General features: G+C 33.0%; 1 protein-coding gene across 1 annotated transcript in view; it reads right to left on the minus strand.

Annotated features, from left to right (window-relative positions):
• The window catches only part of LRP1B (LDL receptor related protein 1B), a 1,532,882-nt gene that overhangs the window by 634,459 nt on the left and 879,058 nt on the right, over positions 1 to 19,365 (minus strand). The window contains exons 27-28 of the mRNA XM_059927092.1: positions 4,351 to 4,482; positions 1,902 to 2,129 (exon numbers count right to left, since the gene is read on the minus strand). Coding sequence (XP_059783075.1) covers positions 1,902 to 2,129; positions 4,351 to 4,482 — 360 coding nt within the window. The remainder of the gene's footprint in view (positions 1 to 1,901; positions 2,130 to 4,350; positions 4,483 to 19,365) is intronic.

A 19,365-nucleotide genomic window follows, 5' to 3' on the forward strand; every position in this document is an offset into this window, starting at 1 on the left:
ACCACTGGACCACCAGGGAAGTCCCTAAACATAATATCTAGAGTGATCTTTTCCAAAGCAAAGATAATCATGTAGCTGTACTCTCCCTAAAACATTTCCTAAGTTTCCATTATTTTTAGTATTAACATAAAAATCAACGAGTTATCCTATAAAGGCTGGCATGATTTGGTTCCTGTTTTTTTTAGCTCCATCAGCTCGTATAACACCCTCTTGTTCTGTACTTCATACTATTCAGTCTATACTGACCCTCCTTCAATTTCTTATCATATAGAACATATTCTAATACTTTTCAAAATGACTGAATTAATAATTATTGATCCTAATGAGTACATCTGTTATTAGTGAGAAAATATTATTGCTCAATTTTTGGTTAATAATTGTAAATAGAGTCTGCTAAATGGAGATACATTTGTGATTTTCTCAAAGATAAACTCACCAAATTACTACTAGTTATCAATTTACAATTAAAGACAGAAAATCTTTCCCCAATTTTTTTTGAGATAGAACATCTTTTACTTTATACAATTCATAGAGCCTTTGGAAAGTATTTCACATTCACGATAAAGTATGTGAACAATTTTCTATTAGACTTTGATGAATTTCTTGTGAGAAGACCACCAAACTGACTGTCAGTCTTGGGAGTACCTTATGTGCTTTAACTGTTCTCTCAAGATTTTTCATGATCATTAACCAGGTAGTCTTTTTAAATCTAGTCTAACAATAATTATTTTTTCCCCTTGCTCCTGTAAAAAAATCCTGCACAAAAAGGAAATCTTTGCATTAGCTTTTTTAGAAAGGTTCTTCTCTTAGGGAAAGTTTGTAATTCAATATTTAAACAAGCTTATAACCAATTCATTCAAGCTGCATTAACAGTACTAACCTGAGATGGGTAAAGAGCTAGCATACATACAAGAGCACCTGAATGCTCAAATACTCTCAGATCTACTAATGGTACTCAAGCCAGTGGAAACTCTTGAAAAACACTGTAAATGTAAAACCTGCACTTCTTATTGCTTTTGTTAAGAAGTTGATCATTGCTCAAATAAGGTCTGATTTTAAATTATCAGTATGCTTCAGGCAGAGGAGTTTGATATATCTATATGGATGACTGATCATGCCTTCCTCCATCCTCCTTCAAATCACTCTATCATGCCTAGGGGGCATGAAACTGAAGAAAAACTGTGTCTTCTTTGATTTTGCAGTCACGGTAAACAGCAGGTGCTCAACTAAGATTCACTCACTAAAATGATAACTGACCCAGAAATCACATTATACCAAAATTTAAGCAAAAATGAAGATAATTCAATGCTAAATATTTAGAATTCGGCCACTGCATTTATATGTGTGCCTCATTTCAGCTATATTTTCTACTTTGGGAAAAGTTTTTTTTTTTTTTTTTTTTAATGGTTAATCAACAGCATTACTGAAAACCTGTGATTCAACCTGCTGGGTCAGGAGGTGGATAGGAACAGGTTTCCTCTCTTATTTGTTTAGTCTAGTTCTGTAAAAATACATGCAAAAGAAAGTTGATAACAAGCTTGAATCAGAGGGGGAAACTAGTCTTTACCAATATCCTATATTTTCTCTAGGCAAATACAACTTTTCCCGCATCAGCAAAAAGGAGTCTTCAAATCTGTTTATTTAGAAATCTGCAAATTATCTGTTCTGAAATTTTTTCTTCTTGTGAAACTAAATTTCTAGTTATCAGACTACTATGTGCAACATAATTATAGCATTCTACAATTGTTAGGATATAGCATATTATTAAATCTCTGAATAATCAATTCCGACTCTCAATTAACTACATAGAATTGGATAATAGAAAAAGAATACAAAAGAGATGCAATTATTACAAACTGAATAACAAACATTTTTTAAGATGTAAAGTGAAAATCTTTTACCTCTTGAAATAACAGTTTCTAATCCAGTTCCATTAATAAAAGCCCGTTTAATGGTTTGTGTCTTAATGTCTGTCCAGTATAAACGTTCTTCAGATGCATCAAAGTCTATCACAGTAACATCATCAATATCAGGGACTGTAAAGGCCGTGATAAAGTTAAAATATGGATTATCAATATCCACTCCTCTGATTTCAGAACGTCTTGCATAAAGAAGAAATTTTTTCATTTCTAGAAAAGAAATAGAAATGTGTTTTTCTTTATAAGCTTGGCAAGTTTGAAGCTGTCTAGAAATTCTAAATATTATTTGTTGATGATTTAATAGGTTTTTAACACCAGAAAATCATGACCAAGATTTGATGGAAACATGAACGCAGAAATGATTTATCTATTTTTAAATGAAAGTACTTAATAATAACAAATGTAAAACAAGTTAGAATCCTTAAGTCATTTTTCTTTAGTTAGAAATGCCAAGAAATTATCAGTAATTGATCTGATCTTAGAATTTCAAACAAACCTGTTAAAGGACATGAACTCTACAAACGCCAAACAGCCATATTTGTTCTTTGTTTATAACTATAACAATACTGCAGTGCATTAAGTGCTTTTTGAAGGAACCTAAGAACATTTTTTCTATACTATCTTTGAATAAAATGAGATTAAACATTGCTTTTAAAAATCATGTTTATATTTTCCCTATCAAAATTAGGGTTCAAATAATGTTAAAGCATGCTGTACTGTAAATTTTTGTGAATCTGTAGTAATTAATATTGTGAGGCATTCTATCATTTCTACTTAAATAGGCACCTTTCTTGCAATGAGTTTGTGAAATATTAGTAGATTTAATAGAAATAGGAGTCAGATGTTCTATTCTCTTGTTTTTCTCTTTGGGGTTATTGTTGATATTTGAGATATGGTACTATTGTATAAAATTAATTAAAGCCACATGTGCCTAAATTCCTGAGTTAAGATTTGATGAATACACTCTTTTTTGCCCTTAAAAGTAACTGCTTTGCAAAAAAACAAAAATTACTAACAAAACAAAACTAAAAAAACCCACAGTCTGATTTTTTTTTTTGAGAAGTTATTTGAGAAGTTCTAATTTCCAAGGTATGGTAGCAACATCAAAAATACATTTGACTTAATAAGAGAGCAACCATTTATTTAACATCAACAAATATTAACTGAATGTTTCCTATATGCCAATCAAAATTACAGGTCCTCAGAAAACAGAAGTAAATGAGATAAATGAGGGCCTTCTCATGTAGTAGTTTACATTCTAAGAGGGATAAACAATAAATAAAGAACAGAAACAAGAAATATCAAAAACAAGAATACCAGAAACAGGAAAATATCAGTAGGAGAGCTACTGTAAACTAGGTCATCAGGGAAGCCCTCTACAAAGGTGACATTTGAACAACCCATGAATAGCAAAAAGGACCCTACAATTAGAAAATCTAAGAGAGGAGTATTTTCAAAAGAGGGAACAGCTAGCCCAAAGTCCAGAGCAAACTTGGTGTATTCAAGAATGTAGAATATGTGTATGAGGTATGTAAATTAGATCTCTATCTGTAATTACATGTGACATTATTTTATATCAAAAACCTTATGTAGAGTTCAAGGTACCTTCACTTTTTTTGAATTCACCTCTAAATTGTGTAGAGTTAAAGCACAGTTCCCAGCATATCTCATTATCAACCACCAACTTTTATTGTGTCCTCTTTTTTTTTTAACATCTTTATTGGAGTATAATTGCTTTACAATGGTGTGTTAGTTTCTGCTTTAAAACAAAGTGAATCAGCTATACATATACATCTAGAGTGAAGTCAGAAAGAGAGAAACAAATACCGTAGGCTACCACATATATATAGAATCTAAAAAAAAAAAAAAAAAAAAAAGGCTCTGAAGAACCCACAGTCTGGTTTTCATTCACAAATTTTATTTTCAGTTTTTAGTTTAAATATGCTGTTTAAGTATTTTTTTACAAACCTTTCCAAGTTACATATTTTACTTCATATTTTCTCCCTTCAACTTGATAATCCCCTATAAAATGATGCTAAAGTAAATGTAGACGAGCAGGAGGAGATTAAAGCTGTTAAGCACCTCTTTATTATGCAGGTTACCTACATCATCATTTTCTGATAATGCACTTTCACTTACAAATCTCCCTGTTTTGTAGAGATAAATTCTGCTAACACACCAAATAAGAAAGTAGCAAGAAAAAAAGTGAATGAGGTAATAAACAGCAAAGTGAAGCATATCACATATTTAAAGAATTCGTCAGTCTCCCCAAAAGTAGATGAATCATCAACAGAGTCTGAAAATAGCACCACATCAAATGTTTTTAAGGACATTAAAAACCTCTTCCGCTTTACTATGAGGAAAATCTGAATGCTAATACAATTTGAGAGAATTCAATTTGGAGTTTAGAAAAGAACTGTAAGAAATTTACCATAGCAGGTCTTCTTATTTGAGGAAAGCTTCATCAAGTGTGGGCAAGCACAAGCAGCACTCCTATTATGATTGATCAGACACATATGAGAGCAGGGGCCTCTGCCATCATTAGCTGCACAGGGATTGGGAGCTGTAATTACACAGTGAAATATTAAGAGTGAAGAAGGAAGACTAGATTAGGGAACCTCTGAGTTTGACAAGGGTTATTCACGTAATGATTCAAAGTGAAGTTCCCTACATAGCACCCATTACTCCAGTGATTAATATGACAACAACAGACAATCATACACAACAATTACATGAATAAAAACATTTTTCCTCCTTGAAGATAACAACTAAGATAACTCCCTCAATTTCCTCTAAGAGGAATGGTATGCATTCTATTGCTTTAGAAGCAAAGACTTTTTTTTTTAAGGATTTAGTCTGAGAAACAATCAGGAATAATTATCACATTTAGTATAAAATAAACTCAGGTAGACTATCATGCTGGTGTTGGGAAGTTCTGATCCTGGATTAGAGCTATGGATTCTGCATCTTAATGTATCTGAATGAAGAGTGCATAATCACTTACATTTGTACAACTGAGGCAAGTAAATCAAACAACCAGTACCAAGGAAGAAAGAATTTTATGATTTCTTTGTTACTAATCTTTTCCACTGCTCCAAGGTAAACTGTATTGTACCATATTTTAAAAACAGCGATTTATCATGCAGCTAAACTTACTGCCTGCATATAAGTTCATTTACAGTTTAGCTGTTTGATATTTGTATTATATTTTGCCAAAGAAATAATGCTAAAAATGGTAATTAAGTTTTTCAGGTAAACCAACAAAACACACTAATTCAAAATATGGTTTAAAGATGATACAGAAAGATTTATTGAGAAATTAAATTAGGTGCTAGTCTATATAACTGGTAGAGGGAGCAAAAGACTACCTGTTATAGGAAGGAGTTATAAGAGTAGAAAGTGAGTTCCATGGTGATTTTTTCATATTAATAGCTGGAATGAGGTAGCAACATGTCTTTGGCATGTTTCAACTCTTATTTCTCCTCTTCATTGCTAATTTTGTCTCTCTCTTCTACTAGGCTCTCAGTACTGCACAATGTTCTAAGACCTCATAGAAGCCTAACAAGTTTACTCAAATCTCAAAAATTCCTCTTTGCTTTGCTATCACCTGCCTTTCACTTTGCCTCAGTCAGAAATCTCACCCCTTCAAAGCTGCTGATATCAACAAATAAAGGTGGAAGCATTTTAACTGTTTCACACCACCTTACCATTCTTAGAGATACTAGTATTTTAAGCTAAGGTCCATTTTAAATATTATAATAATAAAAAAATCTCCTACTGATAGTATATAATTATATGAAAGAAAGAGATACTATAAAACAGCAGGGAAAACAATATTTTTTAATAGAATTAATAATATGTAGAATGGAAGGCATATGTATGTGCAAACACATGTAAAATATGTGTGTGTTTTATATGACAGGTAGTTAGATCTTGATATAATAAACTGTGGAAGTGAAGAATTTAAGTAACCTGAAAATATTTGAGATTCACCTCTACCACACTGAAACATAGTTTTAAGAGTATTACATTTTTTCTTAAAACTTTTTATGAATTATATTAAAAATGTTGTTTGCAGTTGAATATATTAATATCTCCAAGTAGAACCCCTCATTCTTCAAGTTTCATAAGTGATACCTTATCTCCTAAAGCAGCAATAATATTACTAATATGCTTCGAATCTAGATTTTTTTTTTTGTAAAATACTATCAGCCAATTTTCTTACAAATGTTGTTAAGAAAAGTTTCATTTTCTATAGAAATATTTTCCTGAAGCAATTGGAGGCACTTAAGTTATTTCACTGTTAAAATTACTCTTTGAGCAACAGCCTGAAAAGACCACAATGAGACAGGTTGGATGGATAGAGACACCATCTGGTCAGAAGCTACACCATCAGAGCACAGATCCACAAGTGGGAGGGTTATCACAACTGTGTAGGTGCCCCCTGAGGAGCTAAGGGCCCAAGCTCCAAGTTCAGCTCCCCACCAAGAGTACCTACACTGGAAAGATGAGCCCCCAGAATGTCTGGCTTTAAAACCAGTGGGGCTTACTTCCAGGAGAGCCGAAGGGCTGTGGGAAAACTGAGACTCAGCTCTTGAAGGGCTTGTACACAAACTCACTAGCTTTGAGTCCCAGTAGAGAAGCAGTACAGTTAGGCAAAATGAGGAGACAAATACTTTCCAAGTGAAAGATCAAGACAAAACATCAGAAAAAGAACTAAATGGAAAAGAGATAAGCAATTTATCAGATAAAGAGTTCAAAGTCATAGCCATAAATATGCTCACTGAACTTGGGAGAAGAATGGATGAACTCAGTAAGTACTTCAAAAAAGGGATAGAAAATATTAAAAAAAAATCAGAACAGAAAAAAACAACTGAAATGAAAAATACATTATAGGGAATCAACAGCCAATAAGAGAATGCAGAACAGATCAGGGATCTGGAAGATAGCATAGTGGAAATCACCCAATCAGAACAGCAAAAAGAAAAAGAACACATACATATATATATGAGAATAGTTTAAGGGATCTGTAGAACAACATCAAGCATACAAATAATCACATTATAGGGTCCCAGAAAAAGAAAAGAGAGAGAGACAGAAAACCTATGTGAAGAATAAATGGCTGAAAATTTCCTAACCTGGTTAAAGAAATAGACATCCAATTTCAGGAAGTACAGGAATCCCAACAAGATGAACCGTAAAAGACCCACAAGAAGATATATTATAATTAAAATGTCAAAAGTTAAAGATAAAGAAAGAATCTTAAAATCAGCAAGATAAAAACAACTGATTAGGCCAAATTCCCTGGTGGTGCAGTGGTTAAGAATCCACCTGCCAATGCAGGGGACACAGGTTCGATCCCTGGTCTGGGAAGATCTCACATGCTGCAGAGCAACTAAGCCGGTGCGCCACAACTACTGAGCCTGCACTCTAGAGGCCACGTGCCACAACTACTGAAGCCCACACGCCTGGAGCCTGTGCTCCGCAACAAGAGAAGCCACTGCAATGAGAAACCCGCGCACCACAATGAAGAGTATCCCCTGCTCGCCGCAACTAGAGAAAGCCCGTGTGCAGCAACAAAGACCCAATGCAGCCAAAAATAAATAAATAAATTTATTTTAAAAAAAAAGAATTTAAAGAGAAATAAAGAGTTTCCCAGATAAGCAAAAGATAAAGAAGTTTGTCACCACTAAACCGGCCTTACAAGACATGATAAAGGGATGTCTTTAAATGGAAAAGAAAAGGCCATAACTAGGAACAGGAAAGTTATGAAAATGAAATCTCATAGGTAAAGGCAAACATACAGTAAAGGCAGTGAATAAACAACCTATTAAGCTAGTATGAAGGTTAAAATACAAAAGTAGTAGAAATCATCTATATCTAAAATATCAATAGTTAAGAGATAGAGAAAATAGAAAGATGTAAAATGTGATGTCAAGAACATAAAATATCAGGCAGTGGAGTAAAAATGTAGTGCTTTTAGAATGTGTTGAACTAAGCTACCAGCAACTTAAAATAGACTGCTAAATAAATATATTGTTATATATGAATGACATGGTAACCAGAAACCGAAAGCCTATAACAGATATACAAAAAATCAAGACAAAGAAATATAAAAATAGCACTAAAGGAGTCATGAAATCACAAGAGAAAAAAAGAAGACTTGAACAGAAGACTACAAAAACAACCAAAAAACAATTAACGAAATGGCAGCAAGTACATACCTATCAATACTTTAAATGTAAATGGACTAAATACTCCCCAATCAAAAGACACAGGGTGACTGAATGGATAAAAATATCCTAGACCCTTGTGTTTGCTGCCTACAAGAGACACACTTCAGATCTAAATACACATGCAGACTGAAAGTGAAGGTATTGAAAAAGATATTCCAAGTATATGGAAACAAAAAGAAAACTGGGTAGCAATACCCATATCAGATGGAACAGACATTAAAACAAAGACTGTAACAAAAGGAAAAGGACATTACATATGACAAAGAGATCAATACAGCAAGAGGATATAACACTTGTATATATCTATGCACCAAACGTAGGAGCACCTATATACATAAAGCATATATTAACAGACATAAATGGAGGCACTGACAGTAACACAATAATAGTAGGGGCTTTTAACACCCCAGTTACATCAATGGATAGACCATCCAGACAGAAAGTCAATAAGGAAACAGTGGCCTTAGATGACAGTTTAGTGTAGATGGACTTAATAGATATATACAGAAATGTGTCACCCCCAAACTGCAGAATACACATTCTTTTCCAGTGCACAAGGAACATCCTCCATAGATCACATGTTAGGCCAAAAAACAAGTCTCAATAAATTTAAGAAAATTAAAATCATATTTTCCAACTGAAAATATATGAAGCTAAAAGTTGATTACAAGAAGAAAACTGGAAAAAAACACAAACACATGGAGGCTGAACAATGTGCTTCTGAATAGTCAATGGTTCAACAAAGAAATCAAAGAGGAAATAAAAAAATACCTTGAGACAAATGGAAACAAAACATTCCAAAATCTATGGGGTACAGCAAAAGCAGTTCTAAAAGGGAAGTTTATAACAATACAGGCTTACCTAGAAAACATTAAAAAATTTCAAATAAACAATCTAACCTTATACCTAAAGGAACTAGAAAAAACAACCAACCAACCAAAGCCCAAAGTTGGTAGAAAGAAGGAAATAATAAAGATCAGAGTAGAAATAAATTGAGAAGATTTTTTTTAATGGAAAAAATCAATCAAACTAAGAGCTGGTTCCTGGATTACAGAAACAAAATTGATAAACCTTTAGCCACACTCATCAGGATAGAAACAGAAAATGCCCAAATAAATAATATCAGAAATGAAAGAAGAGAAGTTAAGTTACAACTTACACCACAGAAATACAAAGGGTCATGAGATTATTGGGAACAATTATGCACCAACGAATTGGACAACCTAAAAAAAATGGATAAATTCCCAGAAACATGCAATCTTCTAAGACTGAACCAGGAAGAAATAGAAAATTTGAATAGACCAATCACTAGTAATGAAAGTGAACCAGTAATAAAAAACCTCCCAAAAAACAAAACTCCAGGACAAGACAGCTTCACAGGAGAATTCTACCAAACATTTAAAAAGTTAATACCTTCCATCACAAACTATTCCAAAAAAAAATGAAGAGGAAAGAACACTTCCAAATTCATTTTATGAGTCCAACATTACCCTGACCAAGATAAAGGCAGATTACCAAGACCAGATAAAGACACTATAAAAAAAGAAAATTTCAGGCCAATATCCTTGATGATCATGGAAATATCCTCAAAAGTATTAGCAAACTGAATTCAACAATATATTAAAAGAATTATACACCTTGATCAAGTGGGATTTATCCTAGGGTTGCAACAATGGTTCAATAACTGTAAACTCAATCAATATAAAATTTCACATTAACAAAATGAAAGATAAAAATCAAATGATCATCTCAATAGATGCAGAAAAAGCATTTGACAAAATTCAATATCTATTTATGATAAAAACTTTCAACTAAGTGGGTATAGAGGGACATACCTCAATATAATAAAAGCCATATATGACAAAACCACAGCTAACACAATAGTCAGTGGGTGTAAAGCTGAAAGTTTTTCCTCTAAGATCAGGAGTAAGACAAGGATGCCCACTATTGTCACTTTTATTCAACATAATATTGGAAGTCCTAGCCACAGCAATCAGACAAGGAAAAGAGATAAAAATATTCAAGTTGAAAAGGAAGAAGTAAAACTGTCACTATTTGCAGATGATATGATACTATGTATAGTCTATAACTATATATATGTTTATATAGTAATACACTACATGTATAGTATTTCTATATATTATATATATAGAATTTAGTTATATATAGTAATATATAGACATATGTGTATATATAAAGATATATAAATACATATATATATACTTATATATAGTATAACCCTAAAGATTCCACCAAAAACAATTAGAACTCATATGAATTCAGTAAAGTTGTAGGGTTCAAAATTAATATACCCAAATCTGTCTTTCTATATGTTAATAACAAACTAGCAGAAAGAGAATTTAAGAAAACAATCTCATTTACAATTGTATCAAAAATAATAAAATACCTAGATCTAAACTTAACCAAAGAAGTAAAGAACCTGTACACTGAGAACTATAAGACACTGATGAAAGAAACTGAAGATGACACAAACACATAGAAAGATACACCATGCTCATGGATTGGAAGAATATTGATAAAATGTCCATACTATCCACAGCAATCTAAAAATTCAATGCAACCTCTATCAAAATACCAATGACATTTTTCACAGAAGTGGGATAAATAGTCCTAAAATTTGAATGAGACCAAAAAAGACCTCAAACAGTGCAATCTCAAGAAAAGAAAACAAAGCTAAAAGTATCACACTCCCTGATTTCAAACTATACTACAAATCTATAGTAAACAAAACTGTATGGTACTGGCACAAAACAGACCTTGAGATCAATGGAATAGAATGAAGAGCTTAGAAATAAGCCCACACTCATATGGTCAATTTACTTACAACAAAGGAGCCAAGAATATACAGTGGGGAAAAGACAATCACTTCTATAAGTGGTTTTGGGGAAACTGGACAGCCATTTGGAAAAGAATGAAACGGGACCACTTTCTTACACCATAAACAGAAATCACCTCAAAATGGATTAAAAAGTTAAATGTAAAGCCTGAAATCATAACACTGTTAGAAGAAAATATATGCAGTGTGCTCTTTGACTTTGGGTTCAGCAATATTTTTTTTTTGCATCTGTCTCCTCAGGCAATGGCAACAAAAGCAAAAATAAACAAATGGGACTATATCAAACTAAAAACCTTCTGCCCAACAAAGGAAACCATCAACAAAACAAAAAGGCAACCTATCAAATGAGAGAAAATATTTGCAAGTCATATATCTGATAAGGGTTAATATCAAAAGTATATAAAGAACTCATAGAACTCAATATCAAACCAACAAGCTGATTGAAAAATGGGCAGAAGTTGTGAATATACATTTTTCCAAGGAAGACATGCAGATGGCCAACAGGTACATGAAAAAGTGTGCAACATCACTAATCATCAGGGAAATGCAAATCAAAACCACAATCAGATATCACTTCATACCTGTCAGAATAGCTATTATCAAAAAGACAAGAAATAAAAAGTCTTGGCGAGGATGTAAACAAAAGTTAACCCCCATGAGCTGTTTTCAGGCATATTAATTGGTGCAACCTCTATGGAAAACAGTATGAAAGTTCCTCAAAAAATATAAAAGAGAACTACCATATGATACAGTAATTCTAATTCTAGGTGTCTTCAAAAAAATAAAAACATTAGTTCAGAAAGATATATACACCCCTATGTTCATTGCAGCATTATTTACAATAGCCAAGATACGGAAGCAACCTAAGTGCCCATCAGTAGATGAATGGATAAAGAAGATGTGGTATATATACAAAATGGAATATGACTCAGTAATAGAAATAATGTAATCTTCTCATTTGCAACAACATGGATGGACTTAGAAGATATTGTATTGATCTCAGTCAAATCAGTCAGAGAAACAAATTACTATATGTAGAATCTAAAAAACAAAATATAAAGACAAACAAAACAAAACAGAAACAGAGTCATAGATATAGGGAACAAAGTGATGGTTGCTAGAGGTCCAGGAGTAGGGGGTTGGATGAAATAGGTGAAGGGGATTAAGAGGTACAGATATAAGATATATGTCATTGGGTGTAAAATATATTATCTGGAATATAGCCATAAATATTTTAATAACTTTGTATGGTGACAGATGGCTATTAGCCTTATTGTGGTGACCAATTTTTAATGTATTCTATAAATGTCAAATCACTGTGTTGTACACCTAAAACTAACATAATACTGTGAACTAAAATTCAAAAAAAATAAATTAGTTAAAAAAAAAATCTTTGCTTCAAGAGAGGACACAGAAAAAGAGGGTGAACCCACTGGATGGGAGAAGGTGTGCATACTAAAGAAGAAACTCATACTTCCTCCATGTTTACAAACAACTTCCTTTATAAGGTGAGGGGAGGGATGATGAAAAGTAAAACAAAGTAACTAAGAGAATTGTCCATCTGTCTATATCTATCTATCCATCCATCCGTCCATCCGTCTGTCTTTCTATCATTTACTTAACACCACTTATACCGTGTTCACTATTTGCCAGGTATCTTCTGTGCTTTTAAGAGACTAATGCATTTTTATTAAATTATTAAATTTTATATTTGAAGAAATTAAGATAGATAAGGATCATGCTGCCAGGATATGACAAAGCTAGAATGTGAACCAGTCTGACTCCAGAATCTTCCTCTTGATTACTATGTCTCCTAAGCTGATTGCTATGAAGGTTGTCTTTCTTTGTATTTACATTTTGTTACTTAAGAATATAGTACTATTGTTTAATAAGTTATATTTTTTAGTAAAAAGACTTGGACATTTATACTAATATCTAGCCTCAGACATACTTAGGATCACTAGGACATACGCAAACAACTCCACTGAAATTGTTCTAAATAAAATTACAGCTGATCCTCCTCCAGGTTGCCAAATCTAATGAATACCGTGCTGTTATGTCTTTATATTTCTTGACTTCTCTGCAAGAGTTAACATTTTTGGCCACTGTCATCTTGAAACTCTTCTCTTACTTTTTTTGACTGTGCTCTCTTTTGGTTCTGGAATCCCTTGGCCACCCTCTTCTCAGCATCCTTCTTGCCTTTCTCTTGAATGTTAGTTTTCTCCAGGGTTCTGTCCTTGTCCTTTTCTCATTTTCTGTACTATTCTTAGGAAATCTCATTTGTTTTCTTGTCTTCAACCTACAATTGAGTGACTACAAAAGCTCTAGCTCCAGCCCAAACTCTTCTTGCCTTTATAACCCTGAATACTCAACTATGTCCCAGAGGTACCTAAAATTCCATATATCCAAAGTGTAAGTTTTCAGTTTATCCTTTAAATCAGGTGTTGGTAAACTTTGGCCTGCAGGCTAATACTGGTCCATGAGTTACTTTTTTAAATTGTAGGAAAAAAATAAAAAATAACATTTCATAACACATGAAAATTATATGAAATTTACATTTCATTGTCCATAAATAAAATGTTATTGAAACACAGCGATGCTCATTCAATTTTCATATGACTGCTGTTACACTACCTCAGCCAAGCTGAGTAGTTCAACAAAAACCATATGGCCCACAGGGCCTCAAACACTTACTATCTGGCCTTCCACAGAAAAAATTTGCTGACCTCTCCTTTATGTGGTCTCTATGTCACATTTTGATGGTGAAACCAATTACAGAAACCAGAAAAATAAAGACATCCCAAATTTTCCTTTTCTCCCCAAACTCCCCTACTCCACAAATCTCTATCACTATGTTTTACTGACTTCACCTCTAAGTATATCTCAACTCTACCATTCTCTCTGTCCTGGTATCAGCTATCTCCTGATCTACTGAAGTAGCATCCTTTCAGCCTCCTACTGTAGTTCTGTGTCTCTCTCCAGTCTGCCCCTTGTACAGATGAAGTCAAGTTTCAGCATGCACATCTGCTCTTTTCACTCCATTGACCAAATACTTTTAATGTTTTTCTCCTTCCTTTAGGGCAGTGGTTCTTAAGGCAGCATCAGCATTCCATGGGATTTGTTAAAGATGCAAAATCTCAAGTCATACCCCAGACCAACTGAATCAGAATATCTTGGGTAGAGGCCATAAATATGTGAGTTCATGATCCCTCTGGTAATTCTGATGCCCGTTTAAGTTTGACATCCCTGGAACCACTTATCCTAAAGGAGAAAAATAGAAATTTCTTTGTAAGGGGAGTTTTTAAGTCCCACCATGGTTTGATTCCAACCCAATCTTGTTTCCCATTTATTCCCTCCTTACTTCTAGCTGCTCTAACCTGCAAATGAGGAAATAAGAACCCAGAAGTTAATTAATTTGCCTCAGGTAACAAGGCTAGTGAGTGACAGAGGAAGGAACTGAATTAAGCTAAGCCCAAAGACCTTTTAGGACCACACGATGTTACTTTTTAAAATATATTTACTATACTCTTATTTTCAAAATATGTCCATAATAATAATAATTGATTGATCCTAGTTGTTAATTTAGTCTGTTTTCCTTCTAGACTACAAACTCCAAGAAGCTAAGAATTAGTTTGTCCCATGTGAATGTTGTCAGTAACACTTGACTCTCTACTGCCATCTGGAGATTTGATATAACAATTCCAAGGAGAATCTCAAAAAATAAGAACTCAGTCTTCTGCCTTTAGAGCACAGTGCTTTAGGCAAGAACTCTGGGGTCACGCTCCCTGAGGTCAGATAACTGGGCAATCATCCTGTGGCTATTAGACCTTGAACAAATTACCTAGAACTTCTCTGCCTTAGGTTCTTTATCTGTAAAACTGGATTGCTAATAATCATCTTCATGGAATTACAATGAAAATTAGTGTATTAGGTGATATTATTATAGTTATTAATATTGTTCTTATAAAGGGCTTAGCTAGACTCTGTAGTTAACACAAATAAATAAATGATACTCCTTTACTCAAATATTTTATTATCTACGTGGGTAACTAAAACAGAGTTAGGAAAATATTAAATAACCATACATGTTCTAAGTACTGAGATAGTTCTTATGGTGTTAACCATGAATGTGAAGCAGATAAAATCTGAATTATACAAACATTTATGTGGCTTTGAAGTGAGAAAGCCTCTCAGAAAAAGATTTTTCCTGCAAATCTTTGTGCAGATTGAGAGTAATACTTGTAAAGCACTAAATAAAACATGATATAAGTGTGTACCTTTCTTATTTTTACAAAGTCATGATGATGAAACCATTTTTACTAGTGCTTAATCATGCAAGACCAGATCTCATTATCCAAACAGAAACTAACATATGGCTCAAGAAGGGTTTATCATAAAACCTTTATGATGATTTTGTGTTGTTTTTTTAATATACTCAAAATTTATTCAATTAATAACTGTGTTTTTCTGATAAAAATATATTTGGACTAGATGGCTTCATAAATGTAAATTATTCATTTTTACTTTAAAGGGAAACTTACAATTTTGATGTTCTTGCTCATTAAAAAAGTAACAAATATGTTTATTTATGGAACTTCCCTCTGTGCTAAGGAAACAACATTCTCCCCATGTATTTATTCAGTAAATGGCCATAAGTATCAACTACATGCTATATATTCCCAATATATACCAGATACAGAAAATAGAAAATTTAGGTTAGAGTGCCCAGTTATGTCCAATTAGTGGAACAGAGTGAATATATATCTTCCAAAGCATATGGAGATACAATGTGATTATACTAAATTATAATACAATGTATATAAAATTCTAGTTCTGAATTTCCCAGTATTTCATATTCAAATTTTTGTCCTCAGTCCCTACGGTTGCTGTCACAATAAAACTATTACTCTGTGTCCTTCCTACTTTACTCTAGACTTTCTTGCTTTACTTTTTTGGCACAGGAGATATTATATATCCAAACCACCTGCCTGACCTCCAATTTCCCCCTCTTTAATATCATCTTCACTTTAATATCATAACTTCATGGCTAATACATAAATCCTAAGTGTCATTTCTATGACTAGAAATATTTGGATTTGGCACCAAAATCAAAGGCAAGAAAAGTAAAAATAAACAAATGGGACTACATCAAACTAAAAAGCTTCTGCACAGCAAAGGAAACCATCAACAAAACAAAAGGGCAGTCTACTGAAGGGGAGAAAATATTAGCAAATCATATATCTGATAAGGGGTTAATATCCAAAATATATAAAGAACTCATAGAACTCAATATCAAACAGACAAAAATCTGATTAAAAAATGGGCAGAGGCTCTGAATAGCCATTTTTCTAAGAAAGACATACAGATGGCCAACAGGCGTATGAAAAGGTGCTTGTCATCACTAATCATCGGGGAAATGCAAAATCAAAGCCACAATGAAATATTACCTCACGCTTGTCAGAATAGCTATTATAAAAATGACAAGAAATAACAAGTGTTGGTGAGGATGTGGACAAAAGGGAACCCTTGTGCACTGTTGGTGGGCATGTTAACTGGTGCAATCACTATGGAAAATAGCATGGAAGTTCCTCAAAAAATTAAAAATAGAACTACCATATGATCTAGCAATTCTACTTCTGGATATTTATCTAAAGAAAATGAAAAGACCAACTTGAAAAGATATATACACCCTTATGTTCATTACAACATTATTTACAAGAGCCAAGAGATGGAAAAAAGCTAAGTGTCCACTGATGGAGGAATGGATACAGAAGATGTGGGACGTGCATGTGTGTGTGTGTCTGTGTATAATGTAATATTTTTCATAAAAATGACAGAAATCCTGCCATTTCTGGCAACATGGATGAACCTTGAAGGCATTATGCTAAGTGATATAAGTCAGCTGGAGAAAGGCAAATACTGTATGATATCACTTATATGTGGAATTTAAATAACAAAAACAAAAACACCAAGCTCATAGATACAGAGAACAGAACAGACTAACAGATTGGTGGTTGCTGGAGATGGATGTGAGTGGCAGGGGGGAGGCAGAGTTTGCCCACTGAAATAGATGAAGAAGGTCAAAATGTACTAACCTCCAGTTATAAAGTAAATAAGTCATGGAGATGTAATATACAGCATGATGATTATAGTTAATAATACTGTATTGTATGTTTGCAAGTTGCAAAGAAAATAGATTAAAAAATAAATATAGAAATAATATAAGAAAGACAATGATCTAATTTTCATTGGGGTTCAGTGATGCTATTGCTTCTTGGGAGGGCTTATGTTCATGTATTTGTTTCTGGCAACTACAAAAGGTTATATAACTTGCTAACAGCAACAATAAAACCCAAGACTATAAAATATGGAAAATGATATTTATGGATAGATACATGCCTTAAAATTATTAGTGACAGAATAGAAATGAACTAAAATCAAACTAAGTATCTATCCAAAATAGACAAATAATTGGGAACATTTTTGATAGTCACATGTGATGTGAAAATACATAGTTATTAAAAACGAGATAAGGCATCAATGATAGCAAGAGAGCTGCTAATGCTAAGGGTAAAAAGGAAGATACAAAATTAAAAATAAAGCATGATATTAAATATGAAGGAATACAAATGCTTTCTTAATTTAGCAAAGAATGAATCATGGACTATGAAGTTGGGCACGCTCATTGAAACCCTGGTACTGCCTGCCTCTCAATGAGATTTATTACTCTGAGTCAGGTTACTTTACTTCCCTGAGCTGCAGCTTCCTCATAGAAAGTGGGAATAACTACCTTGTTTGATGGCTCTGATGATTAGTAAGAAAAAGTAAAACCTAAATGGCACGTAGTAGTTCATCAACAGATAGTGAAAGTTTTGTTTATTATTGTGTTATTCAATACCTCTGTTGAAATAACCAGAAGAAACAACATGGAAATGTTTGTTGCTCTGGGAACTGGAAAAATAGGTTTACTTTTTTTCTGTTCCCTGTTTTTCTACATTCTATAACTTACTGGTAATGAGCAAATATTATTTTACGATGTTACATAAACTTTTAAACATTCCTGTTACTAACATAACCATAATTTTTATGTCATGCACTAGTGTATGAGGAGTGGTGATAGATGGTAACCTGAATGTAGAGAAAAGAGATTTGATAATCTACTCATTGGACTGCACCTGGATTCTCTTGATAAATCAATCATATTGCTCTCCTTCAGATTGTGTTTCACATTTTTATTGGCATTTTTCATATAAAAATTGATATGATTATAAAAGTATGATATTAAGGCCATTATGAATTATTTACATATGAGAAAATGTGTTCAAAACTGTCTTAAAAACAGTAATGTAACATAAATTTCAACAAAAGGAGGCTAGGAAAATGATATGATCACAACAACTGTTACTTTTTAACAGTTGACTTATATTTATATAAACACAAAGCACTGATTATGTATGAGACACCATTCTAAGATCTTTTCACATAATAACTCATGTTTGATATGCTTATATTAAATGATGATTAACTCATGTTTACTAGATGTTATGATGTAAATACTATTATCTCAAGATGAGGAAACTGAGGCACAGAGAGGTTAAGTAAACTGCCCAACATCAAACAACTAATAAATCATAGGGATAGGATTTGAACCCAGGCAGCTGGACTCTCAAGGCCATGCCATTAACTCTAAGTTCTTATACCATAAAAAAAATTAGATTTAAAATACCCACTAGTGCTCCTTTATTTCATATGTTTATGCTTTGATTTATTTCTTCTTAATCCAAGCAACAACAACATTAGACACCAAAAAAAAATCTAAACTAGATTTTCTTTTTTAAAAATTCTAAGTGTACAATTACCAAACTGGAAACTTACGCATATAACGAACGCTTACTTGTAAGAAAACTGGTGTTAAAACTTTAATTAATTTCCTACTTGGAGGATTAGATAACTTCAAAGAATATTTTTAACCTTTATTTCTTTAATTTGTGAGACATACATTTCAATTTTATAAAGCCGAACGTCATGTACATTTCAATTTTATAAAACCTAACGTCATGTATTTTTAAAATGTATCAGTTTTCATGAACCTCACATGATTATTCACCAGAAAACAGGGGGCTATTATTGTACTTGTGTTAAAGCTGAACCTTTGTCACCATTTTCATTGTAATTCTACCCTTGGGAATAAAACAGTCAGTAGATTTCTGCATCTTCCCACCTCCACCCCCCAGCAGTGAAAGCATTAATTCACTGAAGCAGATAAACAAAATGGATAATGATTGTTATATGCTCAGTGATCCTTACAATGGGGAAAAGTAGAATGTTCTCTGATCATTCTCAAATTTGGAAA

The sequence above is a fragment of the Balaenoptera ricei genome, chromosome 7 (assembly GCF_028023285.1).
Source record: "Balaenoptera ricei isolate mBalRic1 chromosome 7, mBalRic1.hap2, whole genome shotgun sequence".
NCBI classification, from domain to species: Eukaryota; Metazoa; Chordata; class Mammalia; order Artiodactyla; family Balaenopteridae; genus Balaenoptera; species Balaenoptera ricei.